This window comes from Alternaria infectoria, assembly GCF_024043175.1.
Source record: "Alternaria infectoria strain BMP 0036 chromosome Unknown scaffold_19, whole genome shotgun sequence".
In the NCBI taxonomy this organism is placed as follows: Eukaryota; Fungi; Ascomycota; class Dothideomycetes; order Pleosporales; family Pleosporaceae; genus Alternaria; species Alternaria infectoria.
The window spans coordinates 248,530-274,509 of NW_026250708.1; the positions used below are offsets into that span (position 1 = coordinate 248,530).

Genomic DNA, 25,980 nt, shown 5'->3' on the forward strand with positions numbered 1-25,980 from the left:
TGTCTACAGTCTTCTCGCCACGAGGTTGACCATCATGCCGCGTCCAGAGAAACCTCACATGAACGACGATATTAACAGCCAAGAAGACTTCACCCAGCTCGTCAACGGAAAGAAAGTCGTCGCCCTCCCCAATGATACACGTCCGAGACATCCTGATGGCAGCTACGTGTTCGTTCGTGACGAGACTGCTAAAACCATCGAAGTAAGCATACAGGCGCCCTTCAAAGCTCAATCATGTATACTAACGCTTCCGCCCAGGACAAAAGCGCGCAAGACATCATCGCCTACTACGCCAAAATCCTCGCCATCGAAACAAAATCCAGACCCCATCCTAGTTTGACATCGAATGCAATCATCGACGGCTTGGATACCCTACGCATCTGCTCCGAGATCTTCTCCGACAATCCTACTAAGCCTTCTTTCGTCGCGGAATACTTACACATGCTAGCGCCACAACACCAACTCAGTCTCTCCATCGTTCTTTCCATCATACTCGATACAGACGACTGGATGAACCTCGAGCGTGAGGTTGTCAGGGACGAGGAGTTCGAGATCTCGGTGGTGATTTGGGTGCTGAAGCTTGGGCCTGAAGGGCTTATGCTGGGGAGGGTGGAGGGGAAAAGCGAGATGCAGAGTTTGTTGGGGGCGGAGGAGGCGTGGATTGTGGTGAATGAGGGTAAAGTAGAGTATGAAGAGAAGAAGATGGAGCTTATGCGGGTTGCTGCGGAGGTGACGATGTGGGGGAGGGGCGCGGCTGGGATGTTTGCTAAGAAGGGTCGAACTGAAGACGACGATTGAAGGGTCGATGGGACTTCTAGGCCAGGGCAAGTATGTGCTTCCTGGCACTGGTCGTGTTTGGTATTTGGGCTTGATGTTTGCCTCAGTCGAGGAAAGGTGTAGGAACACGTTTTACCTTTGTTTGGAGGTCAGCTTGCGTACGAATAGTTGCTATAGCTTGTCGCCAACAAGGATATCCCCAAGCATATATTCTTCGAGCACGCGTGATGGCATCCTTCCACTGTCGCCTGAATGGTCGTACAAATGAGTGCCTGATCTGGTCATCTGCACATTGCGAGAGAGTGCGAAGTAGACATTCACCGCAACCTTCTCCTTCTGGAAGAAAGCCCTCAGTCCACGGACCTCTTCCAGACCCACTTGTTGAATGGCACTTCTTAGCTGTGATCCCTCTCTCTTGTGCTATATATACCGTCAGAATTACAACTGCGCGGCCTGATCTCGGAACACACCACAACCTCTCTACAAAGTATAGTACCAACCAATACACAATCGCGACGAATATGCCTGCTTCCAAGATCTCAGAGACTGCCGATAACGTCAGCAACGAGAGCGCTGTTAGTACCGTCGACGACGTTGAAGAGACAGACGGCTTCGTCCTCGTATCCCCTGGCGACTACCCAGAGACATCCGCACCAACCTCTACTGCTGCAAAAGATGTCTGGACCGAGATCATCAAGATCACTCAAACTGAAGATAGTCTCTTCGAGAAGGTCATCACTACTCTCCTTGGCCGTTGAAACCTTCAAACTGAGATAACACAGGGTGAAAATCACGTCACCGCCGTCGAGACCTGCCGATACCACCTCCGCCCCTCCGAGTGCCGTAAGACCTGCAGTAGCACGTTTAAGTGCGACGCTTGCCTGTCTCTGATCGCCGGCCTCGAGACCCTCGCCAACTGCGCCTGGGAATGGTCCAACGAGAGCAAGCCGTTCCAAGACAACATCAGCAATATCATGCATTGTCTGTACCGCCTCCCCTTTCATTTCCAGGAAGGTCTCTACAGCGTCATTGAAGCTGTAATGGACCACGAAGAGAACTGGCCTACGGCGGACCGAGAGAACTGCGAGCTGTGGGGTTTCAAGATCTCTGCTGCTTTATGGTTGCTTCGTCTGGGTGTTCACGGTTTGGCGTGGGCGCTGAAGGAGGGCAAGGAGTGGCGTCTTGTGCTGGCTGAGACGGAGCGTTCGTGGTACGAGGGACTCGTTGTCGCTGATGAGTATGAGGAGGCTATTGAGGAAACGAAGCGCTTTACTAAGGCTTTCCGCAAGTGGGGTGCAAGTGTTGATGCTGAGCGACGCGCTCGGTCTTCCGCTTAGTCCATCACTAAGTAGCAAATAGCAAGTGTTTACATGTAGTATATTCTGACTCACGACATACCAATAACATCATCTACTCCTTCACCTTGATGACGACCTTTCCAAAATGTCCTCCGCTGAAAAGGTACTTGATCGCCTGATCCGCCTCTTCGAACTTCCAAACACGGTCGACCACTGGCTTGATCTTCTTCTCGTCGTAGAACTTGAGCATTCTCTCGAGCTCAGTCCTAGGACCGTTCACAATGCCCTTGAGCGTGACATTTCTTTTCAAACACAACAAGTTCGTGTTCGTCCTGTCGCCAGCCTCATCTTGCTTGCCAGATAGGTAGCCAATGCAAGAGATCAATCCGCCGAATCGTACACATTCGAACGACTTGCGGAGCGTTTGCGCACCACCGACTTCGATGATGATGTCGGCGCCTTCGTCGGAGGTAGCAGAAAGGACTGCGTTCTCCCAGTCGGGAGTGTTGCGGTAGTTGATGGTGGTCTTCGCACCAAGCTTGGATGCGCGCTGGAGCTTCTCATCGGAGGAAGATGTGACGATGGCATCTGCGCCTGCTGCGGATGCAATTTGGGCTGCAGAGATGCTTACACCGCCAGTACCCTGGCACAGAATCTTTTCGCCCGGTCCGATGATCTCGCCATTTGGTCGCATACAGTTCAAGCTCATCCAGGCGGTTACAGCTGCGATTGGCAAGCAAGCCGCTTCGTCATCGGATAGATAATCTGGAATCTTGACAACGCCATACGTGGGGAAGACACGGTACTGCGTCAATACTCCAGGGGCAGGTCCGCCTAGGCCACCCGCAATGTCTGAGGCCTTGATTTGACCGCTGAGATGCTTCGGCGCAAATGTACTGATGACCCGGTCGCCTTCCTTGAGCTGGAAAGCTGGGTTCTTGTAGGGGTCTGAAGTGTTGTTGGAGACTGGGCCAACCGCAACAACTACACCGCACATGTCGCTACATGGGACAATAGCGGGGGGATGTTCTACGGACTTGTGGTGGTTGTAGAGGCCCATGGCGACTGTCCACGTATTTAGCGTTGTTCAAATGGCCGTCTGGACCCTGCCACAAAAGTAGGTGTGACCACATCCCACAGTACGTACCTTCGGTATCCCTGTAGTTCAGACTCACGGAATGAACTTCAACCAACACCTCGTCTTCACCAGGGGCCGGGCAATCCGCCTCGCCCATCCTGAGCTTATCGAGCCCGTCCTGGCCCGTGAGCCATTGCTTGATCTTTTGTGGAGGCGTCATCTCGAGATCTCGAACTGAAAGTTGAAACAGAATCGAACGCTTTTGGGTTGCCAAATCTAAGGTTTACAGTTGACGTAGATGTCGTGCTTTTAATGTCCTTGGTTTTGCGCTGGGAAAACAGTCCAGAAATTTCGCTCAGCCAGTCTCGGCGGTCTTGGGAAAAGGGTGGGGTGGGCATCCCGGGCAGTATCGTCTACTTAAGGCCTGGATTTGCTATGTAAGCTGCAAGAAATGCAGATGGTGGATCTCGAGCAGCGGGCAGAAAACCGCCGAAAGGTGTGGGGATGGGCATTATTTCTATGTGTCGTTGCGATGACGATAGGGTGCTCACGGCTGGTCATCGAGGTGTTCGTGAGGAGCGTCCCGCATTGGCCGTCTTCGCCCGATGAGCCGAGGTAGGCAGGGTGTTGTCGGAAAGCGCGAGCCGATGCCAGCCTACAACACCAAGACATTCCTCACGAGATTCAGGAGCGCATGGAAGAAGCCACCGACAACTTCAATCTTCAATTCTTGCACATCGCGCACGGTGCTGTCTGCTAGGGTGAAACCTGGATCTTGCCAGATGATGCAGCATCCCTGATGACGCGCTACGATCGATCGACCCCGGAAAGCGGGAAGTCTCAGGGGTATCGTCTGGAACAAGGCCATGACGATGCTGGTGACCACTAGATCGGACGATAACATGCGATCGGGAAAAATGACATGCGATCGTTCCGGAACGTCTTATTTTATTATTGTATTGAAACTGCGCACGGCTCGTGGGGTTCAGGTACGATATTGGAGCTGCCACGCGACTTAGCGCGTGTGGGATGAGAAGAGAGCATGACGACATGCGATACTGTGATATAAACGCGACGCGACCCTCTGGAAAGTAGGCCAGCATCTCATCCACAGCAACACATCGCATCAACATCCTCAACATTCCCAACATCTTCACCCCTTCAACAACATGAGGCCCCAGCTATACTACTCTGCGAGCCAGGAGGCCGTCCCTCCACCACTCAACAACTTCTTGAGCCCCGAGTTTGCGCCAGCCCTCACTGTGATGGAGCAGTTCGAAGCGGACCTTTTGCGCATGGACGAAGAGCACCTCCAGCATCGCGAGCGAGCTGTACCCGAAGTCCCCTCACCATCCCCATTCCCTGACGATGGACTCTCAAGCGACTCCACTCTATTCGGCAGAGTGAGGACATTGTACCGACGGTTCTCCAGTTTCTCTCAACGCAGCAGCAGCCGTGCGAGCGATGCCAGTCTCTGAAAACAAAACATGATATCGTCATGCAGGTACAAGCGTTCGCATAGTCGCACGCACTAGTCGCTGTCCTGTCCCATCGACCCGGGCCGCCTTTCAAAGCCATGCGCTATGGCCACCACAATCTCATTCCCGGATCGAACAAGCATCGACAGGCAGCATCAACGATACGAAATCGCATCATGAATGCGCTCAGCCCGGCAAGCCTCAACTCAAAGGCAGATGCATAGATTGCACACCGAGCTACCGCCAATCCGCGACCCGTGTCACGACATGGACCATTGAACCCGCCAGCCGCCGCCGCTAGTCGGCTGTCCCGCGGTGTCGATATCGATCGCGGCTCGGGAACCCGAGGCCCGCGTGGAAGAGCGGTTGGTTGAGAGGAAGGTCAATGACGTTGACACAGCCGATCTGTCTCGTCACGATTGACACACCTGCTTCAATGCAGGCACTCTCCTTATTGGCTATCAAGGAGTGATAGTCGAGCGTCGGGCTGGTCCTGATACATCCCGCCCTGCTCTTACGCCCAGCATGGGCCTGGCTAATCGCCACGCCATTCGGAGAGCTCAACATGGCCTGAAGTGGAGTTTGAGGATTTTGAATTGGGATGTTGATACTTGATAGTGTACGCACCGTTTAGGATGCATGAGCGTTGACTGGATGTGTTCAGTATTATAATGTCTAATTACTATTCCAATTTCAACCTAGTCGGCATCCTCTGATACCTCTTGGTACGCCATCGCAATCACTTCACCCTTCACTCTTGATTTCGCAATGCGAGATAGATTACCGTTCTGGCCGAATGCTATAATCCGCTGCTCGAGCGAGCGTGTTGCGCCTTTCGGCCCATGAAGACGTGATGATCGTGACGTGCTATGTGAGCGCATCGGCATCAGGCAACTCCGCCGATTGCCGTAAGCGTCTTGTAATAGTCAGGGTCGATGGGATAGTGGTGAACGCAATGTACGCAAAGCCGGACAACTGCTAAATCAGTGTGAAGTCTTTTAATACACCTCAACATCAAAGTGATTGAACTAGCTGAGGCTCACAGCAGTCGTGATCGCGAGTTAGCTGTCATTACGTATGCCAAGGCGCTAGGACAATCTTATTGATTGGCAAACTTCCCGACGTCCCGCCCCCTTCCTGTCTACAGCTGTCTCTGTCGTGCCCCTAGTGTCTAGCATTACGCTGCAGAGGTGTTAGGTATTAAAATTATACTAATTATTTATCTAGTTCTAAAGTATTTCTACTACTATTATAAACTAATTATCTTTTATTATAAAAAAGTATTCTCTACTTTTATAGCTTTAGTTATAATTTTAGTAAGATTTTCTTTATAGTATTATTATACTTTTTTTAGCTAAAGTTACTTAGTACTTTTAGTTAAAAGTAAATTAAAAGAATTATTACGCTAGTATTAAAAGTACTAATTATAAAGTTATAAAAGTAAGTAAAAGCTTTATATTTCTACTTTATAAAAATATAAACTTCTACTAGTATAGTTACTATAAAATATATAAAAAGAGACTTAGTTTTAGCTTACTTATAAATTAGAGCTTTTATTTTATATTAGTATTCTTTTTAGTTAAGCTTACTAGTATTATAATAAGTAGTAATATACTTAAGTATTTTATTTTACTACTAGACTAAGTTCTAAAATAAAGTAGCTAATTTATATTTTTTATATATAAAGTTACTAGTATTAGTAAGTATATAAATTAGCTATATATTTTTTATAATAAAGATAATATTTAAAATATTATAAAAGAATTTAAGTGCTACTTATATAAAATTTTATACTTTAAAAATAAGTAACTATAGTATTATAAAATTTATACTTATAGTATAGCTATTTTTACTACTATACTAAAAATACCTATTAAATTATAAGTTAAATAACCTAAATTAGACACCTAGTGTCTCTATTGTTACATTTGCTAACTACAGCTTTCTTATATAGACCAAGCGGTTCAATTGCATGCGCTGCTACGAAATGGATGATTAAAAATCTGCGGTTGTGCAAAGTTCTTCCATTTTCACACTTTCACCTTTTTCCAAGCTGTCATCCCCAACCTCATGTCCTGCACGGCAGCACCATGTACACTTCCGTTATCGTGCCGTCATTTGCATTTCTTACTAGCTCTTCATTCATACGTCAGTCCCGAGTTGAAGATATGACAGCGTGCTTCAATGCGTCGCTGCGAGACGTAGGTAAAGTTCGAGGATGGTCGCTTGCGCGAGGAAGCAAAAAGCGCGATTATCAGATTCACCAGCCAAGCTTTTGCGATATATTTCATTGATCCGCATAACGAGTCTGCTACCCGGCTTCAATACTCCTAACGAGAAACCGAACCGACTGGTTATGGTACATCGAAAACCCCAGGTCGCGGGAGATGTGCGCAGCATTCACCTCGTGCAACAGCGGAGCGCGACCATTCCCTCGCGTTGCCTTAGCAATGCGGTATCGCAGGCACCGCCAAGCGATGAGCTTTCACATGGTCACGTCGCTATGTGGCATTGTGCGTCAGGCACTCTCAGGTCAGTCACATATACTTGGCTGAGAAGGTTTCTTGCGCGCAAATCACTTGGACACTATCCGCATAGTGAAGAGAAGCGACCGAGATGACCACATCATTCGAAAGACGTCAATAGAAGGACCTAGTTGAGCGCGCGCGAGGAGAAATTGTCGTACCCTTTTACCTTTGTCCGCCTGGGACATTGTCGGGTGGGCTTGCTTACACTGTTGCTGGCTTTGTTGATCCGCGCACAACTTTCGTTCACTTTCAAAGGACACCAAACGCGCAAGATGTATTTCTACACTGTGCGATCTAGATGTCAAAGCGCCCTCCTCACGCCCCAGAACGACCTTTCACGCGTAGCCTTACAATGGCCGCGCCCCGTCCTCCTACTTATTGCGCCCCGTCTCCCACTGCAATTATGTCTTCCCAATCCAGACGCGCGTCAACTCTCTACCATTGCGCCATTCCCACCCCGCAAAGCAAGGTTTTCGCTCCCTCCTCTGCCACCCGACTCAACAACTCTACACGCGACCCCATCCAATTGCTCTTGGAACCTATCTGTGCTTTCGATACAACTACTCCACCACCTCGCTCGATCCAACACACCAATACGCAACTGCCTCATCCCGAAATGTCAAAGCAGCCCGCCGGCTCGAAGCTCGGGCAGAGTGTGACTCCCAAAACACCGAGGAAAGCGAAGAAGGCTGTTAGTTTTGAAGCGGCGTCTGCGAGTGCGAACGACGAATCCAGTGCCTCTGATGCTGCCGCGCCCGTCGAAGAGCAGGAAGGAGGACCTCCAGATGAGGACGAGTCAGAATCAGAAGAGGCCGCTCCTACCCCGAAACCCAGGAAGGGCGCAAAAGCCGCTACCCCGGAGAAGCCCAGGAAGACCGCAGCACCCAAGGAACCCGCCGCCACGGAGCCAAAGGCCAAGCCAAAAAAGCCGCCCGTCGGAGAAGGCTTCGATTCTTACACCCATAGTATAGTCATTCCTCCGACGGACCAATGGAGCAAGTTCTGGGGTGCAAAGCCTGTGTCAGGTGATCCTCGGCCCAGCCCTAAACAGCCTTCCGCCCGCGAGAGCATGGGTCAGACTGAGCCTCCCATGTGGGAGAATCGTGGCTTCCGATACAAGCGCGGTACGCGCGACACAAAGCACAATTTCCAGGTTGAGCCAGACGACGTTGATCAGCTCCCTCAGGATAAGAACCAAGAAGACTTACTTGCCATCCCACTCATGGACATGCGGTTGAAGGATAAGAACGAACCTACATCCCACAAGAGAGAGCCGGTCATCTACTGCTATAACAAGGTACCAAAAGACTGGAATGACAAGCAAACCGTCAAGGCTCTTAACGATCGCCGTTACCAGGGTATTGATCGCGTGACCATTGATCCACCGTGGTCGGAAATCGAGCGAGAATATCTGGCTTCCCTCATGCGGGACAATCCCGACGCATCCATTTGGGAGTTGACTGAGCTCCACAACGATCGCTTCAAGGGCAAGGACTTCAGGGAAGCTACTCCTTTCGGGAAACTCTCTGATGGTCGGACAGTAGAGAGCACTCGCTACCAGTACACATCGTACAAACCATGCTACGATCGTGGCGAAGACCCACCGAATGTAAGATGGCGCGGCGACCCTTCGCCTGAAGCCAAGGCACTCGAAGCGTCGGGGCGCTTGGTGACCGCCTTTGGGAAGCCGGACAAGGCTCTACTAAAGGAGTACGACAACACCCACGACGGCAACGATGGCGACGACGAGGGTGGTAAGCCTAGGAAGCCAGCCAAGAAGAAGCCGTTGAACAAGAAGAAGTCACAGGCTGCCGTGGAGGAATCGGAAAGTGAAGATGGGTTCGGTAGCCCTCTGGTACGCAAGCGCCGTGGTTCGGAAGACTCTCAAGACCAAGAGCGGTCTGCTAAGAAGTCGAAGACCGAAAAGTTTCCTCCATATGCTGAGCAGCCCGCGCTTGACGAGGAAGAAGAGGATCTCCTAGTCCTGGCCGGCGCCTACGAGGATAACGATGGTGATGAATCTTCATCGGTGATATTTGAAGACGACGATGCTGAGCAAGACGAAGAAATGGGGGAGGAAGACTATGACGACGCCGAACAGCAGATGGTCTCAGCCGCGCTCGAAGACTCCGCAGCTGAGGCTGCTCAAGGTCGTCTAATCGAACAAACTGCAGTCGAGCAGACTACGATAATTGAAGAGACGCATGCTACTCGTCAGATCGTGGTTGACGAGAACTATAGCGACGAGGAAGAGGCAGAGTAGGTGGAAGGTTTCGTGGAGACATCAATCCATTCGGCGTAGCAATCGCTTTCCAGATGCATGGACAGACGGTGGCCTACGGGTGCTGAGTTGGCCTTTGTGTTTTCATCATGTTATATAAGTGCGCATCAGATGGCGCAGTGTCATTAGGAGGTTGGACGTTATGTGTGGTCCTTGATCACCTCGTGGAGTAGTATTAATGCGATTTTGGTTTCTGCTTGTTCCAACATTCAATAACTAACAAACCCGCAACTGCTGCTGTTCTGCTTGTTCCGCTTCCACGTTTTCTTTTTTTCAGTGTTGGATGGTCGTCGCGCGAGGTACGCATCTTCTTCTAGCGCCCGCCACAACATGCTAGCGGCTTCCACTCCGCGCTTCGCTGATTGGTCAGTCTTCGGACAAAATCCGGGTGCGTGATGTAACGCGCAACGCTCAACAGCTGGTTACACTCCGCAACTAGTGACACTCCGGAGTCGTCGACACTCCGCAACTTTGTACAAAAGGAAGATACCTCGATCGATTAACATGTATCATCAGCCTGCACTGAAACAACTTCCTCGAACTCACTCATCTTCATTTTCACCGTCCTGATCATGGCTTCTTCATTCCTAGTTGTCGGCGCCACAGGCAATACAGGCCGCAGTGTTGTCGAGACCCTCTCGAAACTCATCAAATCCAGCAAGACATTCTCCGACTATCGCATCCTCGCCGTCACACGATCTGCAAACAGCTCCTCAGCAAAGGCACTCGCCAAATATCCTCATGTCGAAATTGTCGAATACACCTGGGTCGAGATCACCGCGGAGTGGCTACGCGAACACAATGTCGCCCGCGCATTCATAGCCTCACACAACGAGCCCAACCAATTCGCCGAAGAATCGACATTCCACCTTGCAGCCCGTGACGCTGGCGTCAAGTACGTCGTGCGCATCTCCACAACAGCTGCGAATGTGAAGCCAGACTGCCCTGCCTACTACCCACGTACGCACTGGGCCATTGAGGCCATGCTTGACTCTCCAACCTACGAAAGCATACACTGGACATCACTGCAGCCAAACGTGTTCACGACTTTCTGGCTTATGCCCGCTGCTGAGCTCATCAAGGCTGTTCGCAACGGCGGAAAGCAACACACATTGCGCACGATGGCGAGCGCTGATGGACCGGTTGGCGTCATTGATCCCCATGACGTTGGTGTCTTTGCTGCGCATCTCCTACTCCAGGAAGACACCTCTGCGCACAACAAGCGTAGGTATGTCCTCAACGGCCCGGAGGACATCACCGGCGATGAAGTTGTAGCGATGGTTGAAAAGCACATCGGCGCCAAGGTTGAGGACGTTAAGTTCAAGGATCTGTCGTTTGTGGACGACATGGTCGCTGCGTCGAACCAGGCAAAGAACGTGATAGGTTCTATCAAGCGTGCTCCGCAATCGGCGTGGAATGGCGAGGCAAAGGCAGAGACAACGAGCAAGGAGGTGCTGGAGATTGCAGCGCCGAAGAGGACGCCTGCTGATGTTATGAAGATGTTGTTGGGGTAAAAGATGTGGCAATTAGACTCCAATGAATTAGCATTACTACCATACTACCACAAAATCCTCTACAACTACTCATAACAGTCGCTGATCACCCTGTGACTTCTCGCAATGCTTCTCACACGTGGTTACTCGCTTGCTTTTCCACCAATCAAGAGCACCAGATGACACTCGGAAGATGCCCCAAACGGTAATGAAGTTGGCCTGTCGTACGACCCTGGACAGTACCCAGAGGTTCAAGTAGACGCCCCATATAGTCTTTGTATTGAAGAAGACATTGAAGTTTGCGATCATTTGCATGGCCAGGCGACCATTCGCAGGGGTCGAATTCACCGTGCTGTTGATCGCGTAATTAAAGCATCCGCCGACTAAGTGAAATGGTAGGCTGTCGAAGAGGAGCACACGTAGAATGTAGTACACCGTTGATGCGAAGGATTCCTTCAATTCCTGATTGTTTCTTTCATCGACAGATCCCAGATGCCAATATACACTCTGATGTCTCGAGACATTAAACGTACGATCGGCATCAGCCACCCAAGAACGCCACGAAGATTTATCTGACTTCTTGAAGCTTTTGGTAGCGTAGTATTGTCGGTGGTATTCCAGCTCCGAAAGGACGAAGAAAGCAAGCGCAAAGTGTACAGCGCGGTGCTGAAGTCCAGTCTCTTCGAAGTTTGGTTCGGCAGTCTTGCCAATAGCGGTCGCAGCCTTGTCGAGGTACAAGAGTATGACTGTAGTGATGACGCAGTATGTCTGGGATGCAGTCATATCGGATGGGCCAAATCGTGTTCCGAAAGCGACAACGAGGCCGATGTATGGCGCGCTACCCCATATCATGACTGTGGGAGTAGACGTCTGCGCGATGAGGGTGGAGAGGTAGACTGCAAACATGCAAAGCGAGACTTGCACAGCGTAGCGACTGGCTGAGACGCACTTCCACCTGCTGTCTGCCATGGCTCTGGTAAGTGGAGGCATAGGTAAGAGGTCATCGTGTAGCGTTAGGCCGATGTGTTTTTGAAGCGATGTGGGAGAAAACTTCGGAAAATATGGAGGCCTACGAAGGCTTTGGTGGTACCATGGTAACTTCACCCCACCGTGCCACAGACTGAAGCAGACCCTTGCGAAAAAAGCCCAGGATGTCTCTTTAAGCTCTTCGTATATTGGTCGCATCTAAAATGCAATGGCTGTGAGTGGCTCGCTAGAGGCTGCTACCTACGAGTCATCGTTAGCATTGCAACTCTTGGTACTCCGATGAAGCAGCCTGAATTCCAAAATTCCGCATCTTCAACTCTCTATAAATGTAGTGCTGGCCCCATCTTCGGTCAGACTGTGCAGCCATGGCTTCCTTACTCACCCTGCCCCGAGAGCTTCGCGATGAGATCGTCGATCTCCTGCTACTTACGCACAACCCGCAGCCGGCGGATGTATCCGAATCCGACGTTTACGATATATATCATCGATCTTCGCCCACCGTCTTTCCTCGCCCCGTAAAGCACCACGCTGCTGGCCTCTGTCAGGCCTCACGTCAACTTCGTACCGAGGTCCTTCAGCGCTCATCTTCGCTTCAACTGGGGTTACGATATGCCCTCCGGATAATTATTCATAGACCTGAAACTCGTGAACGTGGTTTATTTCTGGAGCCTCGCCTGCGATGGATTGACACACCCGTTGCCGATACCAATAACCTCGACAAGTTCGATATCTCATTTGAGTTGAACGACTTGTTGGCCTGGGGATGGGTCCAGACTTCCAGGGAGTTTGGGACAGTTGGTCGCCTATTGAATGATGCTCTTTGCGCAGTCATGTACAGGTATGGACGCGCCGGCCGCGAGGCAACGATCAACAAAGTCAATATCGAAGTCACCGTTAAAGAAAGTCAAGCCTTTGTGTCCCGTGGTGGAGGACTCAAAGGCGACAACGCTTTGGAGAAGTTGGAACGAATTCTTTCTGATGGCGGACAACAATTCGCGAACTTCTGCATAGCAATGGCTATCAAGTACAGCTGTCTCGGAGTCATAGATCTGGTGAGGAATACGGACACGGAACCCGTGACACTTCTTCCAAGTAGCAGGAACAAGTTCTGGCAACGAATTGGTAGCATTTCATTGCAGGCTGGCACTGCAGTTCGCAAGAAGACCTGGTACATCGACCGTAAACTCATAGATCGCATGGTAGATGTCGAAGACCCCAAGTACCACAAGTTCATTGCAGAGATACTGCTGCAGAGAGGTCGTAATGGCTTGGATCAAGATTCGATGCTCGCGAATGATCACTACGAGGATCCTGAAACGGTCGTCCTATCGGGGAGTCGTGATCGGAATAATCATCGACACGCTATTGGTGTTCGCATCCACAAGACTAAGCAAGGCTGGAGCGATGCGAAACCGTTGTCTATCGAGGCTTGGAAAGAAGCGGTGAGAGGAGAATGTTTTCGAGAGGAGTGGAAAGCTTGAAGGGGTACTAAAGATGGTATTAAGGAGACAGAGATGTCAAAGAAGATAAAATGGAGAGGCGGCGGGAATGCCATCTCGGGGCTGCGCTGGTGCTGTTGGAGGGTGGGATCGGAGTTGCTGTCGCGTCGGAAACACTGAAAGTGATGATGTCATAGCGTGCTGCAAACTTGTCCTCATTTCCTCTTTATCCTGTGCCCACGCCAACACCCGCGCATCTCCTCATGCATCGCTCGCCGCCCTGACAAATCGCACGTTGGCTCAAATGGCGCTTCCAAAGACTGACGACAGTGCCATAAAGCCACAGGTGATTTTACAAGAAGGCTCAATTGCAGATATTCCATTGACTCATCCGATTGTCACACAGGGCGGGTAAACACCACGAAGCCGGAATGCTTCCGCAAAGCTCCTGGTGTACTATGGCGCCTCGCTATATCCATCTCCACCGTACCAGACGACAGACTTTATGCGCCGCCAATATCTGGACTGCCCGTTTTGTCCTTCACTTATATTCACCCTCAAACCGAACTTTGTTTATCGATGTGTAGGAAGCGGCTTAGGGGCCTGCTCTGCCGACATCCGTGGATATACCATTCTTGATATGCTGGCGCTTACTTCGAGCGCTTCTTGGATGACTGACCTGCTCCTTCTCCACCCACTGCATCAGCCTTCCGAGCGCATTTTCCGCCTGTCTTCGCATCTTCTGCCTCTCCTCCCTTGTTACCACCCTTCTGCTTCTTGGGCTCTGATGCCGCAGCTGCCTTTTTCGCTGCGTTCCTTGCCGCGCGAGCAGCTGCAGTAATCTTCTTCTTCTCCGGATCGTGGAGATGGCAACGCCAGCTCGCACGATCCTTCTCTTCAATATCTAGACTTCTTCGCTGACAGGCTGTTCCGTCATTGTTGGTGCCTGTACATCTAGCGCGGACCTGACCCTGCGCGAAGCCTCCAGGCTCTGCTTGTTCTTCCTCATCGGTCGCGCCGGAGTTCACGTCGTCGCCCGCGGTAGATATATTGTCCTCCTCCATCAGCTCCCGGTCTGATATGTTCGCCGGGTCGTTAAAAGGTCCAGATTTGATGACGGCGTGGGCGCTACCGTCGGTGTCGACGTCTTGTGCGAGGTCGGCCTGCGTAGAATCTTCGCTGAATCCAGGAAACTGCTTGCGAGCAGTATCCTGAAGAAATGACCAAAGCTCCGGCCACAACCTCGGGTCATACATGTACGTGTCCAAACCCTGTCGCTCGCGTATCTGGCGATACTCCCGTAGCATGGCTGGCGAGACCTCGATGCTGCTGATACTAGATGCATCGCTGTTGTTGACCGCTTTCAGACTCATCTGTCGAAGAGCCCACAAAACAAATCCGGATAGCTTGTCTCGCTTCTCTACGAAGGTGTTGACGCCTTTCGCTACGCCGCTACCTGACTCGTCTGGTGTATCATCCGTCGCAGCGTCTGGAGCAGCGAGGTACTGACAGTAACTAATAAATTGAGCGATGTCGTCGATGAAAGGACACGGCGCGGCAGGTAGATGCGCAACTGCAAGGAGTAGTTCGCAGTGCAATTGGATGTAAAGACACTCGGTGCGGCTCCACTCGCCCAGTGGAGCGCTCATGATGTGAGATGTCGCCGGATCTACACGGTGGTTGGCCATCGTGTGTTGACTCGTATTGCGAGATGTTAGGATACTGTTGGACAGATGATTAGAGAGTTCTTTGGAGAGGCGGTGCAGGCGTAGGGTGTGACCCGTCACTATCTGCCGCTAACTAGATCAAGAAACATTTCGGACTTTATGGACTCAATGAAATAATCTGTCTCTATCATTCACTATAAGAACAGCTACGGCACCATTTTTCATGACGTGATTCCATCCCTTCCGAACACCTTTAGGCCCCATCACCGGCAGGTAATGATTCTGCCGCCGATTTGTCTGCTATCTGCTTCCGATAGATCTCCACAATCTCGTCGTCGCTGAGGGGATCATGGCCATCATCATGTTCCTCGAAGAGAGCCCGTAGGTCAGCAATTGACGCAACTGCCTCGTAATTCAGCTCATCTTGTAGACGATACTGTAAGGCCTCCGCACGGTTGAAAGGACCAGCCCTGTCACGAGCGCCTTTATACTTGTCTTCGACACGCTTGTCCGTTAAGTTCTTCTTGACCCACCTGAGCACGTTTTGTTCGTCGACCAGGTGGCAATCTCCTAGATCACGTCTCATCTCAGCCAGTAACTTCTTCGCCCGACGTATCTCGGGATGCGCCTTGTAAAATTGCCGTTGGTACTCAGCCTTCACCTGAGCATCATCCCAGTAGTTCTCGTCAATCCATCGTTTGATAACGTCTACCGTGATATCCGGGAATTTGCCAATTTCTCTTCTGCATTTCCGATGTACCGAACGAGCGAGCGGACGGAACCGGTTATAGTCGGCGGCCTGGCCGCAATACTTTCTCTTGATCAGACATGTCGTTTCGCCTTTGTCCATGCATTCCTGCGTTGTTGTGACCTTCCATGGTGGCAGGTTTCCCAACTCGTTCCTTAGTTCTGTCGTCAATGCCTTGGCTGCGTCGCTCATGATTTCCCGTTAGACCGACTTCTTACTGTAAGATCTGGTCGTGCGCGCAGCTATTAAGCATGCTGGTGTTTGCTGTGATTAATCATTCGCAGCTTCTCCTACTTTCCACGTGAACCTACTCGCCTGATCCAGCAACCTCAGTGGAGCGATGTCGGAACCTCCCCAACACTTTTCCGGAATACATCTCAGCATGTGAAAAGAGACACTGAATAGAGAGGTAGCATTTCGTATCGAACAATTACGAGCTGTACGCCTTCCCATGCGCCACGTACCGAGTAGCGTGTCTTGCCCAACGCTTTGTCCCATTCCCCACACCGTCAGCTTCTCAGCCTGCGCTGACTGACACAGGCCAACAAAAAGATACCGAGAGAAACATGCGTCGCCCGACCGTATGTGAGATGGTGCAACGTGAACACCCACCCATTTCATGTTGCGCTATTCTGCCGCTCCATCAATACAAGAGACCAGTGTGATATGAGATCAGTCGTCCCGTACGTCTTGGTCAGTCTACAACGATATTAGTAAAGCCTGTTCTCGCTGGAGAGCTGGTAGACATACCGTATGAACCTTTGACCAGAGTTGGCCGGGCCGAACTGGCGCACTCTTCTTCGGCGGCGGCGGTGGTGGCAGCGGTCTCCGTGGTGGAGGCGGCACGTATGAGTCGTCATAGTCAAAGCCTTTCAGACCTGTCGGACCGTGTCCCAGTGAGCAAGGAGCTGGGCACAAGCATATCGGTGGCCTATCACAGTCGGTCAATTCAAGGAGCGTCAGAAACCAGTCGGATTCACACTTGCCGGTGCATAGGGCGCTGTTCTTCTAACAGCTCATAAGCCTCCATAGCAGGGTCGTATCCGTGAGTCTTGAAGCTTTCCTTCCGCAGGTAGTACTCATTGCTTAGGATATGTTCCCATTTCGATTTTGTGCAGGTCTTGATACAGCCTGCGAGCCGAACATTCGGGATGTGCTTGAGGTATGGAAAGGCGAAGATCAGCGCCCACTCGACCATGATCTTATGACACGGGTACTTCATTATAGTTGGCGGGCGATTGGGAAAAGAAAACCAAGGGTTTGAATAGGGAACGTATGGTGATCCAAATACGATTTCGAGGTTATTAAGGGTAGCGATTCCTTGCAGCAAGCGAGCTTTTGGTACAAGCGGCGGCAATCGAAGGACGGGGTGAATGTCAATCCCGAAAAATCGGAAGCATTCTTTTGTACTCATGGAGAGTTGGATATGAGTGAGCCAGCGATGGTTAGATGGGGCAATTGGTGCTTCCAGCACTTTCTCCAGCCAAAGTCCATCTGCAAAGTGCTTTGTTGTACCCTCCCACGCCGCTTTCAGGGCCTCATTGTAGATCTGTTTGCTGGCTCGAAGGATGGCATAGTTGGGTGGATCTGGCCGGGAAGCCGGTGGGACTTCAGGCCAATGAGATACAGGCATATTCCCGCTCTTGGCTCCCAGAAATACTACAGGTCCTGACACATTCGGATTTTCTCTGGCAACAGGATAGATATTGCCACCCAAGATTTGCCGGAGAATCTCGCAGCGTATTTCGGCTGGCAACGTCATGATGAGGAAGTTCTGACCGTTCGAAGCCCACCATCCCCGCTGGAGCTGCCACCCAGCTTCACCCAGACGATTGCTACTATTGACCAGCGAGAGAAGCCATGTCTTTAGCGGCATGCCGCGTTTGGGTCCGTTCATGTCATCTTTCTCGCGTACCAGAATGGTATCCGCGGTCAAAACGCGACAGCCTCTAGATAGTGTTGTCTCAACTGCCATCGGAAACTCTTGATCCTTCTCCTTGAAAGCGTACAGCTTAGTCGAGTACTCCTCTAAATGGCGGGGCCATAGGGGAGGGCTCATCGTCAAGTGTGACACTTCCAGACCAATGCGCCAAAAGAGCATGTATTGCTTGTTCAGCTCGATGATCGTCTTCTTTATGACTTTGAGCATTTGATCATTCTTCTGCGGTGGCAATACCCTCATTTTCCACTTGTATTGCTCCGATGTAAGGTACAACTTTGATGACGGAGGGGGCAATAGGCAGACCGAGAACATGCGACTCGGGTCATCGCGGAGTCGGTAGATGCGACCGATGAGTTTGTCGTCGAAGTACTCATCGCAGCCGTACATCTGGTCGAGGAAGCGAATCGCGACGTACTAGGAAATGTGGTGTGCGGCGGGCTGCTGGACTTGAACAGAGCGTAGGCGGATTAGTCGTCTGTCATACAAGCGGTTGCGCGTTAAGAATGGGCCTCTCAAATACTCGTGTACCAGAAGAGGGGGAACAAGAAAATACGATCGAGGAGTTGGCTATTTGACAAGGGCAAGATAAGCGCCAGGCATTAATTACGAGATGGTGTATATACGAAAGACCGCACTGACCTCCCCGGTCACAATGAAGGTAACGAGCAGCCTAACATTCATCCAGATATGGGCAAGCACCGCACTACATTGGCCGTATAGCTGATAAGATAGCGTCCGTTGCGGCCGTAAATCGCGAGATGTGATCGGTGTAGCAATGATGGCACATGATATTGGACGTTTCGAGTCTATGATGGTCGACGTCGAGACTGTGTTGGGATTGGAACTGCGTACGACCCTCCTCTTTATCACGAAGGCCCTCCGAGTTTATTGTTTGACGAGACGTCGCAAGCAACAAGTACTTGCGAAAGTATGCTCAGCGTGGTCAATATGACGCCTATTGTTGATATTAATCTCGACCATGATAGTCCTGGTGGTAAACCATGCAGCAACTCACTCCCGTCCCATCACCCAGAGCCTCCCACGTCACAGCTCAACCTGCGCGTCCAGACTGTGTCATTTCTCATTCTGCGCTGCTGTTTTGAGCTCTTATGCTGAACGTAATGCGCTGCGTTGGATGTTGTCGACGCAAATCGAGGAGGCATGCGATTGCTCCATGTGGGCGGAGTTGTGGTAGCGAAGACCACGCCCAGGCATCGCCACCAAATGCCCAGTCTGTGGGAGAGATTAGTCTGCATACTCGTACAATGAGGTCGATTGAGCGTTTGACAGGCATAGTAGTAGTTTTGTCTGGTACCGGCGGTCTAGTAAATGCAGAACTTTTCCGATACGCTGCCTTTCTCTTCCCATTCTCTATGAATGCGACCCTCGTTGATGTCGTAAACATAGCATTCTCCCACAAGTCTCCAAAGGCCATCGCTCGCAGGTCTGAGGACGAAAGGTATAGCAGAGCCGTGTAGTACGACGACAACATCGCCTGGGAGTATATTATCGGGCCCTTGACCTAGCATTTCTGTGTTGGTGATGAAAAGGGTGTGACCATCATTATCACGCCGGCATGTTTCGAAGAAATTATCGGCATTTGGTGTGAATGAAGAGCGTTGATCATCTTGATTCGATCCTGCTGGTACAGGCCGGTACATGTCTTGCGTAAAATCTCTGTTCATAAACGCGTGGTAATTGTCCAGAAGGTTTTCCATGCGATAAGAGGGCAGCGGTAGATACTTAGACTGATTTCCAAATGTACAGGCAATGCATGGCTCTCTGTATACATGAGCCAAGGAGCGTAGCAAGGCTTGTAGGCGTACAGGTCCGCAAGAGTCATCCTTAATGTCTGTCATGTCCGCATGTTCGTCGACCGTCCGGAGTACAGTATCGACTCTGAGACCTGCGATATTGATACAGTGGTTCCCACTCCTCATGGTGTCCGATATATCAGTGAGGTTCGATTTTTCCTTAATTCGGTCAAAGCCTGCGAGATCTTGAAACATGTGCTTTCCTGACGGCTTCCAGTCTGGCACCCACGATGGCCAATCTTGGGTTGGTCCAGGTTTATGTCCGGCCCAGGAAAGCACTCTGAGATCGTGCCACTCACAAAGTAGCTTAGCTGCCACTCTGCGATCGCATTCCAGAATATCGATGTTGTAATCGGGATCAACGAGTAGTTGACCCTTTGTAGAGTCACATTCGAGTGTCTCTAGTCCGAGTAGACCATAGATTCTATCTTTTGGCTCACTAAAAGTAAAGAACCTGGTCATGTAGCTCAGGGTGAACCAAGATTGCCGATAATAACCGATACGATGTGACATGCGCAGGTCAAAGAGGTGTCGAAAACTCAGCGTCGCACGTGTTAACCTGTGGAAACGGAGGCTCATGCAAACGCTAGACACAACGTTCAGCCGCCGTAAGTCGATTTCAGCGTGCCCCCAGAATACCGACACTGAGGTGCCTAATGCCACCTCCTGGATAACCCATCCTCGTCTAAACCAGGGTGAGGAGCACATATGCCGCAAAGCGTCAGTCGCAGCATCAGCGATCTCCGCTGGTTCATCTCCGCTGACGCTGGTCACTGCGACACCACGCCATTGGTATAGCTCCGAACTCTTGTAGTATGCATTGTCTTCTATGTCTCCCCATTTGCCATGGGGATCTTCTTTGCCCGCAAACTGGCACATGACGTTTAGGGAATCTTGGACTACGTGATCGTCTTCATGTTGCAACCATACAAGCACGCGAGCAGCTCTTCTGTAGATGAAGCTCATCAACCGGACCTGGTAGGTTTTCTCGTCGTGATCGGTTTGATTTATGCAGAGCGCATCGGCCCAGAGCGTTCTCGTATTATCGACTCTTCGAAAGCGCTGCAAGGCCTCGAACAGGTTGCGTGTTGTGCTAACGGCGCATCCATTACACATGACAGTCTTGCGATCAGCAGGGTCGCCCCAGGCATAGGAGATTGCTTCGTAGTGGAGTTCGTCGGCATCTAGATCAACCGTCCTTAAAGAGCAAGTGACAGGCTCATCCCAGCTGCCAGGATCCAGGTCGAGGACTCGAATGTGGCGATCTTGTGTTATGCGGTCGTACTGAAGCGTGCCAAGGGTCGTGGAGGGGCTCCCAGCATCGAGCAGTTCCTCTGAGTGCTTGTCCGGAGGAGTCGGGGAAACAGCGACATCGTCCATGGCTATGTGGGAAAGCTGTGTCGAAATGCGATATCGATCGAATTGAGATTGTTTGTAGTTGGTGAAAGTCTAGACGAAAGTTGGTGAGATCGAATTAGGCAGAGACACCATGATAAGGGAGGCGACGTGCTGCGCCGCACAAACCCCGCATCCACTCAGCTACGTCAACACGCTGGCGGGGCCTTGATCTTATATCAAAGCACCGCTATTCAGCATGACCTCCTCCTTCCGCCGTCGAGCCTCAAGCTTCTTTTCTCTCTGCACAAGGTATGCCTCCTTCGCCAGCCTTCGCTCCTCTTTCTTGACTTTGTATTCCGCCTGGAGCCGCTCATTGTCCTGTTCTTTCTTCTTTTCCGCCTTGATCGCATGCTTGATCTTCTTGTGTTCGACTGACGTTATGCGCCATGGACGCGACAAGACTGCCTGCTTGAAGGCAGCGGTCTCAGCCCAAGCCTGTGCTTCTTCGTTGGTCGTTTTGACAACCGATATGCGCTGCAAGTCCAGCTGCTTTGCGCCTCTGAACTCCGATATGAGGCATTTGGCCTTGACGATTGTGCCGATGTCTAGGGCTTCGCCGTCTACTACCACGTCGAAGATGCCGAATCTACTGACGATGTTCAGGTTGCTGATCTTCGTGTCCGAAGAAGTATCGACGGGGTTGTGCTCGACGGGAGGTAGTCGTACGATCTTCAGCTCGATGGTCGCGCCGCTTCCGTCGTCGATGGTAAGGGCCGTGTATTTGAGATTGATGTCATCAATTGCTACTACGACGCCGACGATTCGGACATAACGGATAGGGTGATTGAGATGGAAATAAATGCGCTGGGCTGTTCACGTGTCAGCAATAGTTATAGCACTCGTTCGAAATGCTGCTACCTTGGAAGTCCTTCTCAGACCGAAGAGCTTGCACATCTGCAGCAGTGAGCTTCACCCAGATATTGTATGTAGGTGATGCTCTGAAACAATAGGCGGGGTATAGCCGATAGGGACGCGGTGGCGGATCCGTTGACATGTCATATTGTGTTGCTGGTGCACAAGGTGGGATGAGAACCAAGAAACGCGACGCGTCCCATCGCCACTGCTCTGCGCTGTCACGTGGCCTGCGACGCCAAGCTGACTAACCCAATCCTCTCGCATCGGAAGATCGGCGCTTTGCGTTCACTATCTGCATGCACCTCACCACGCGATGCCATCCGATGCAGCCGCTCCCAAGAACTGTGGCTTGATCGCATTGCAGGGAACAATCAAGGCCTTCACTCTAGCAAACTGTATCTCTAACCCTCCGCCCCGCTGCCAGCAAATGCATCGTATACAGGATGGGCAGCAAGCATGCTACCAGGTCCACCCGGCCACCTGTAGCCCCATCACACCTCAACACCGCCGTTTTGCCATCATGCCTGACAATGGTCTATCGCAAAAAGCAGCCAAGTGGGACCACTTTACCGCGAACTAGACCTCGGTGCCGTCGAGGCTACCAATAGTGCGACTCCCCGCTAAGCCGGCATGAAGCTGTCCATGACGAGCTAGCCCAACCTGCAGCAAGCTTGGAGCTATTCCCAGCTCTCGATTGAGAGCTTCCAAGGTATTCCGGTCAGACTTAAGGGCAGGGTAGCAGCCCGGTATGCGCCCGACGACTGCTGATTTTGATCTCTCATCTTTTCGAGGCTGTGCCTTTTCGTCGCATACTAACCCCGCAGCATTTTCTACGATTTCTAGACGTTCGTTGTCGCAGACTTTCGTTCTACTACCCGGCTTCTTCTTCTGACAGCCTCGGCGACTTTCAACGCGATGAGATCATTTGCGCCATGGAGCCTCGTCGCTGCGACATTGACATTATGTGTCGCGGAGCCGATCGCAAAGCCCGAGGCTATACCACAGCAAATCTCGAACAATGCGCCGTTCTCTGGCGCTGTTTACATAGTAAACCCAGACGGACAGCAAGTCGTAGCGCAAGATACCAATTTTTGTCCTTCGTCAGCCTCAGTAAGCTGCAGCAATGTCAACCAACCGAGTTGGTGAGTAGGAACTTTGAGAGACGGCATGGCTCTTGCTTATCAAACCCAGGTGCTGTCCATCAGGCTACACATGCGCCGTGCCTGGCAACTCGAACGGACTGATCGGCTGCTGCCCAAGCGGAAACCAATGCGGAGGCGCAGTAAACGTCGCACAAGTCACGACTGTAACCGTATACCCCCAGCAGCAAACAGCTGTCGTGTACGCTCAACCACCTCCTCAAACGACCGTATACCACAACCCAGACCAGGTACAAGGCGGCTTCTGCGCTACAATCACAATGGATGGGCCCGATCTACCGAGAGCGGAGCAAGGAGGATGCGGCACGATATTGATCGTTGCAGGAGCACCGAGTCTGCAAGTACTGGGCGTAGGTGCCGGCGCAGTTGCGCTGTTCCTGCATCTAGCGCTCGGCAGAATGTTCAATGGCGCGTTATGAGAGACGTTAGATATTGTAATGACTTTACGAATTACGAGTTTACGCAGTACGATATTGTACGCGGCGCTAGATTACTCAGTACATAACCATAAAACTACTGGTTTCCCCTCTTCGCATCCTCCTCGTCGTTCTTTGGTACACCGACGAACTTGGGCACGGTGACAGCGTTCAAGTGACGGAAAGCCTGAAACTGAAGTTAGCATACGATCCAGATACCAGTGCTACAATAGTTGCGTAGGTGACTTACGTTCGCAATACTGCTATCCGGCAACTTGCCATCCCACTTATCCTCGACCTTCTTAATCTTGCCCTGCTCATCCAAATGAATAGCAACAACACTCTGAATCAACTGCTCCTTGTTCAATCCCTTGATAACATATCTCGTCCTCAAATCCATAAGAATCGGGTTCCCAGCATCCTTAACCTGGTGGTTGAGCCTCTCAATCTCGCTAAACGCACTCTGCAGTCCGTACCATTGCGCGGAGTACTTCTCGCGGCCCTCGGCGATGGTAATGGGGTCCGTGAAGGTGGCGTCGTCACGCCAGAGTTGCAGTTTGGGGAGCGAGGGGCGGCCCGCGAAGAGGTCGAGGACGGAGCCTACGATGGTGTTTTGTTGCTCTGAGAGGGTGACGCCGGGGGCGGTTTGGACGTTCTTCGTCTCGATCTTGAGGTTTGAGGGGTTTGTTGACATTTTGGCGGTTGTGATTCTTGATACCTGGGAGGAGAAGGTTGGTTTGGTGAAAGTACGTAGTGTGTGGTTGTACGTTTGTGTTGCGAATGGGCGGAGGTAAGATGTCATTGTAAGAAGTCTTGAGAGAGGGTATTGGATGGACGGGTTATTATAGGTAAATGTATTCGGTGGCTATGTACTTGCCCACGGGGCGTTTTGTTATTCTAGACTTTATCCAATTGCATTATTTTGGCACGCGTCATCATGAGAAAGGTGGTACAAAACGGTCAGGGTTACGCAATTCGTGTGGTGATCGATGGAGGTGATGGCATTTTGGTCGATGCGAATAAGTCATGACGCAATGGTGGTCCTAGGTGAGATTCGCGGGCGATCCCTTCGCGCGTCGGGGGTCGAGGTACGCGAGCCTTTACCTAGGTAGCGGGGTAGGGGCTAGGTTGTCCCGAGAGCCGGTTGTGAACGTAGACGTAGATGTTGAACTAGATTTATATTCTGCTTGATAGTCAAGAACCATTTCAGCAGAGGAGATGGTTGGTGTTGCGGGCTGCTTGGCACGATCCGAATCGGGTAATTTATCGAAAACCGGCGATTGCTGGTGCCTGGACTATTACCACGAGCCGTCTGAACTTCCTACCAACCTTCGAAGTGGTCGACGTCTCCTCTAGGGCTTCTGCTGATGAAGTGTTCAGGAGTGCGCATGAGCTATCTAATTATTAGAGCGTACAGCACAGCAGAAACAACGATCTATGCTGTTGGTCTCAATTACGAACCGCCCGGGCGACTGCGGGGTCTTCAAGGCGTCAAGAACAGCTAACGTCGCCTAGCCATCACATGAAAGGTCTCTCATAGATGAGATATCTCATGCGATATCTCTATGGGCCGCGACTTCGTTCGCCTGTATACTAAAGCTCCTCTGTGCTTGTCACCGGGATGGATACGTCGGGTCATTGTTGACAGGGATACTCAGCCGCACAATTCAAGGGATAGGAAACCTTCGTCCCAATAACATTTGGCCCGACAGGTCGTGCAACATTTGGCGAAAGGTAGTCTCTCTCTAGAAAGACTTATGAAATGGGCAACTACCCAGGCGCGCAAAGTCGGTGAGAATGGTATAGGCTGGTGAGGCACCAAAACTGTCCGCCAGCGTGCACTTTCATATTCGTTTATCTTGAGTTTCTACTGATTGCACGTCTTATCACCACGTCTGTTCGTTGTTCGTTTCTTACCCATTTTCTACCTATTTCTGTTAGGGATCCTACTCCTGTGGACAAAGAGAAACATGACATTACTTCTCAGACGAGCACCTGAAGTCGCCGGCGGGCGTGCGATAGCCACAAATCTTGAAAGTCGACAAATCTCGGCACAAATTGGACTGCAAAACGGCAGGACCAGCGCGCTGGATTCACCCGTTACCTCGAGGCCGCAAAGCTGGATTGATCAGACTTCGGGACAGATCGCTCCGTTTGACGACGTGCCAATTACCTCAAGCCAGGGAACGGCTGCGGACCCGTCATCACCAAAGACAGTCACAAAGCGAGAAAGCCGATTTGCATCTCTGTTCATTGCACTGCTGGCTGTCAGTCCTATGGCTATCGAATACGACGCGGCGGATCAGCAGACTATGGAGGCAGCACAGAACGCATCTGTAAGCGCGATACAACCGGAATCTCCCAAGAATACAGCAACCCCGCCAGGAAGGAGGGTTAAGCGATCAGAGATTCGCAAGACCAAATGGAGGCGATTCAAGTATGAAATGAAACTGAAGATGAAGATGAAGGGCACAGCGAACGGGAAGGATCGGTGGAAATGGACAGAGGCGGACGACATGGAATTGGAGGTTTTAAGGTCAGAAGAGCGAAATGTATATACGGATATGGAGAGGCAGCACAGCAGCTGATGTCAATGGTGTGCGGATTGCGCCTTGAGCGCA

General features: G+C 51.2%; 13 protein-coding genes across 13 annotated transcripts; 5 read left to right on the forward strand and 8 right to left on the reverse strand.

The window, feature by feature from the left end:
* Positions 1-58: 58 nt before the first annotated feature.
* On the forward strand, positions 59-798 carry J4E92_008843 (uncharacterized protein; the record flags this gene model as incomplete). Its single annotated transcript, XM_051500193.1, has 2 exons — positions 59-202; positions 259-798. The coding sequence occupies 2 exons, from the start codon at positions 59-61 to the stop codon at positions 796-798; spliced, it is 684 nt and encodes a 227-aa protein (XP_051349581.1).
* A 500-nt stretch (positions 799-1,298) lies between these two features.
* J4E92_008844 (uncharacterized protein) lies at positions 1,299-2,114 on the forward strand (the record flags this gene model as incomplete). Its single annotated transcript, XM_051500194.1, has 2 exons — positions 1,299-1,508; positions 1,560-2,114. The coding sequence occupies 2 exons, from the start codon at positions 1,299-1,301 to the stop codon at positions 2,112-2,114; spliced, it is 765 nt and encodes a 254-aa protein (XP_051349582.1).
* A 73-nt stretch (positions 2,115-2,187) lies between these two features.
* J4E92_008845 (uncharacterized protein) lies at positions 2,188-3,373 on the reverse strand (the record flags this gene model as incomplete). Its single annotated transcript, XM_051500195.1, has 2 exons — positions 2,188-3,140; positions 3,223-3,373. 2 exons carry the CDS (start codon positions 3,371-3,373, stop codon positions 2,188-2,190), a joined length of 1,104 nt encoding a protein of 367 aa, XP_051349583.1.
* A 949-nt stretch (positions 3,374-4,322) lies between these two features.
* J4E92_008846 (uncharacterized protein) lies at positions 4,323-4,631 on the forward strand (the record flags this gene model as incomplete). Its single annotated transcript, XM_051500196.1, has 1 exon — positions 4,323-4,631. The coding sequence occupies one exon, from the start codon at positions 4,323-4,325 to the stop codon at positions 4,629-4,631; it is 309 nt and encodes a 102-aa protein (XP_051349584.1).
* A 3,144-nt stretch (positions 4,632-7,775) lies between these two features.
* J4E92_008847 (uncharacterized protein) lies at positions 7,776-9,422 on the forward strand (the record flags this gene model as incomplete). The annotated part of the gene is made up of 1 exon (XM_051500197.1): positions 7,776-9,422. The coding sequence occupies one exon, from the start codon at positions 7,776-7,778 to the stop codon at positions 9,420-9,422; it is 1,647 nt and encodes a 548-aa protein (XP_051349585.1).
* A 1,894-nt stretch (positions 9,423-11,316) lies between these two features.
* Positions 11,317-11,937, reverse strand: J4E92_008848 (uncharacterized protein; the record flags this gene model as incomplete). The annotated part of the gene is made up of 3 exons (XM_051500198.1): positions 11,317-11,333; positions 11,467-11,829; positions 11,883-11,937. The coding sequence occupies 3 exons, from the start codon at positions 11,935-11,937 to the stop codon at positions 11,317-11,319; spliced, it is 435 nt and encodes a 144-aa protein (XP_051349586.1).
* A 348-nt stretch (positions 11,938-12,285) lies between these two features.
* On the forward strand, positions 12,286-13,401 carry J4E92_008849 (uncharacterized protein; the record flags this gene model as incomplete). Its single annotated transcript, XM_051500199.1, has 1 exon — positions 12,286-13,401. One exon carries the CDS (start codon positions 12,286-12,288, stop codon positions 13,399-13,401), a length of 1,116 nt encoding a protein of 371 aa, XP_051349587.1.
* Positions 13,402-14,009: 608 nt separating this feature from the next.
* J4E92_008850 (uncharacterized protein) lies at positions 14,010-15,047 on the reverse strand (the record flags this gene model as incomplete). The annotated part of the gene is made up of 1 exon (XM_051500200.1): positions 14,010-15,047. One exon carries the CDS (start codon positions 15,045-15,047, stop codon positions 14,010-14,012), a length of 1,038 nt encoding a protein of 345 aa, XP_051349588.1.
* Positions 15,048-15,279: 232 nt separating this feature from the next.
* J4E92_008851 (uncharacterized protein) lies at positions 15,280-15,966 on the reverse strand (the record flags this gene model as incomplete). Its single annotated transcript, XM_051500201.1, has 1 exon — positions 15,280-15,966. The coding sequence occupies one exon, from the start codon at positions 15,964-15,966 to the stop codon at positions 15,280-15,282; it is 687 nt and encodes a 228-aa protein (XP_051349589.1).
* Positions 15,967-16,750: 784 nt separating this feature from the next.
* On the reverse strand, positions 16,751-18,103 carry J4E92_008852 (uncharacterized protein; the record flags this gene model as incomplete). Its single annotated transcript, XM_051500202.1, has 1 exon — positions 16,751-18,103. The coding sequence occupies one exon, from the start codon at positions 18,101-18,103 to the stop codon at positions 16,751-16,753; it is 1,353 nt and encodes a 450-aa protein (XP_051349590.1).
* A 2,046-nt stretch (positions 18,104-20,149) lies between these two features.
* Positions 20,150-20,910, reverse strand: J4E92_008853 (uncharacterized protein; the record flags this gene model as incomplete). The annotated part of the gene is made up of 2 exons (XM_051500203.1): positions 20,150-20,183; positions 20,237-20,910. The coding sequence occupies 2 exons, from the start codon at positions 20,908-20,910 to the stop codon at positions 20,150-20,152; spliced, it is 708 nt and encodes a 235-aa protein (XP_051349591.1).
* A 189-nt stretch (positions 20,911-21,099) lies between these two features.
* On the reverse strand, positions 21,100-21,922 carry J4E92_008854 (uncharacterized protein; the record flags this gene model as incomplete). Its single annotated transcript, XM_051500204.1, has 2 exons — positions 21,100-21,737; positions 21,787-21,922. The coding sequence occupies 2 exons, from the start codon at positions 21,920-21,922 to the stop codon at positions 21,100-21,102; spliced, it is 774 nt and encodes a 257-aa protein (XP_051349592.1).
* Positions 21,923-23,456: 1,534 nt separating this feature from the next.
* Positions 23,457-24,053, reverse strand: J4E92_008855 (uncharacterized protein; the record flags this gene model as incomplete). Its single annotated transcript, XM_051500205.1, has 2 exons — positions 23,457-23,546; positions 23,610-24,053. 2 exons carry the CDS (start codon positions 24,051-24,053, stop codon positions 23,457-23,459), a joined length of 534 nt encoding a protein of 177 aa, XP_051349593.1.
* Positions 24,054-25,980: the final 1,927 nt, after the last annotated feature.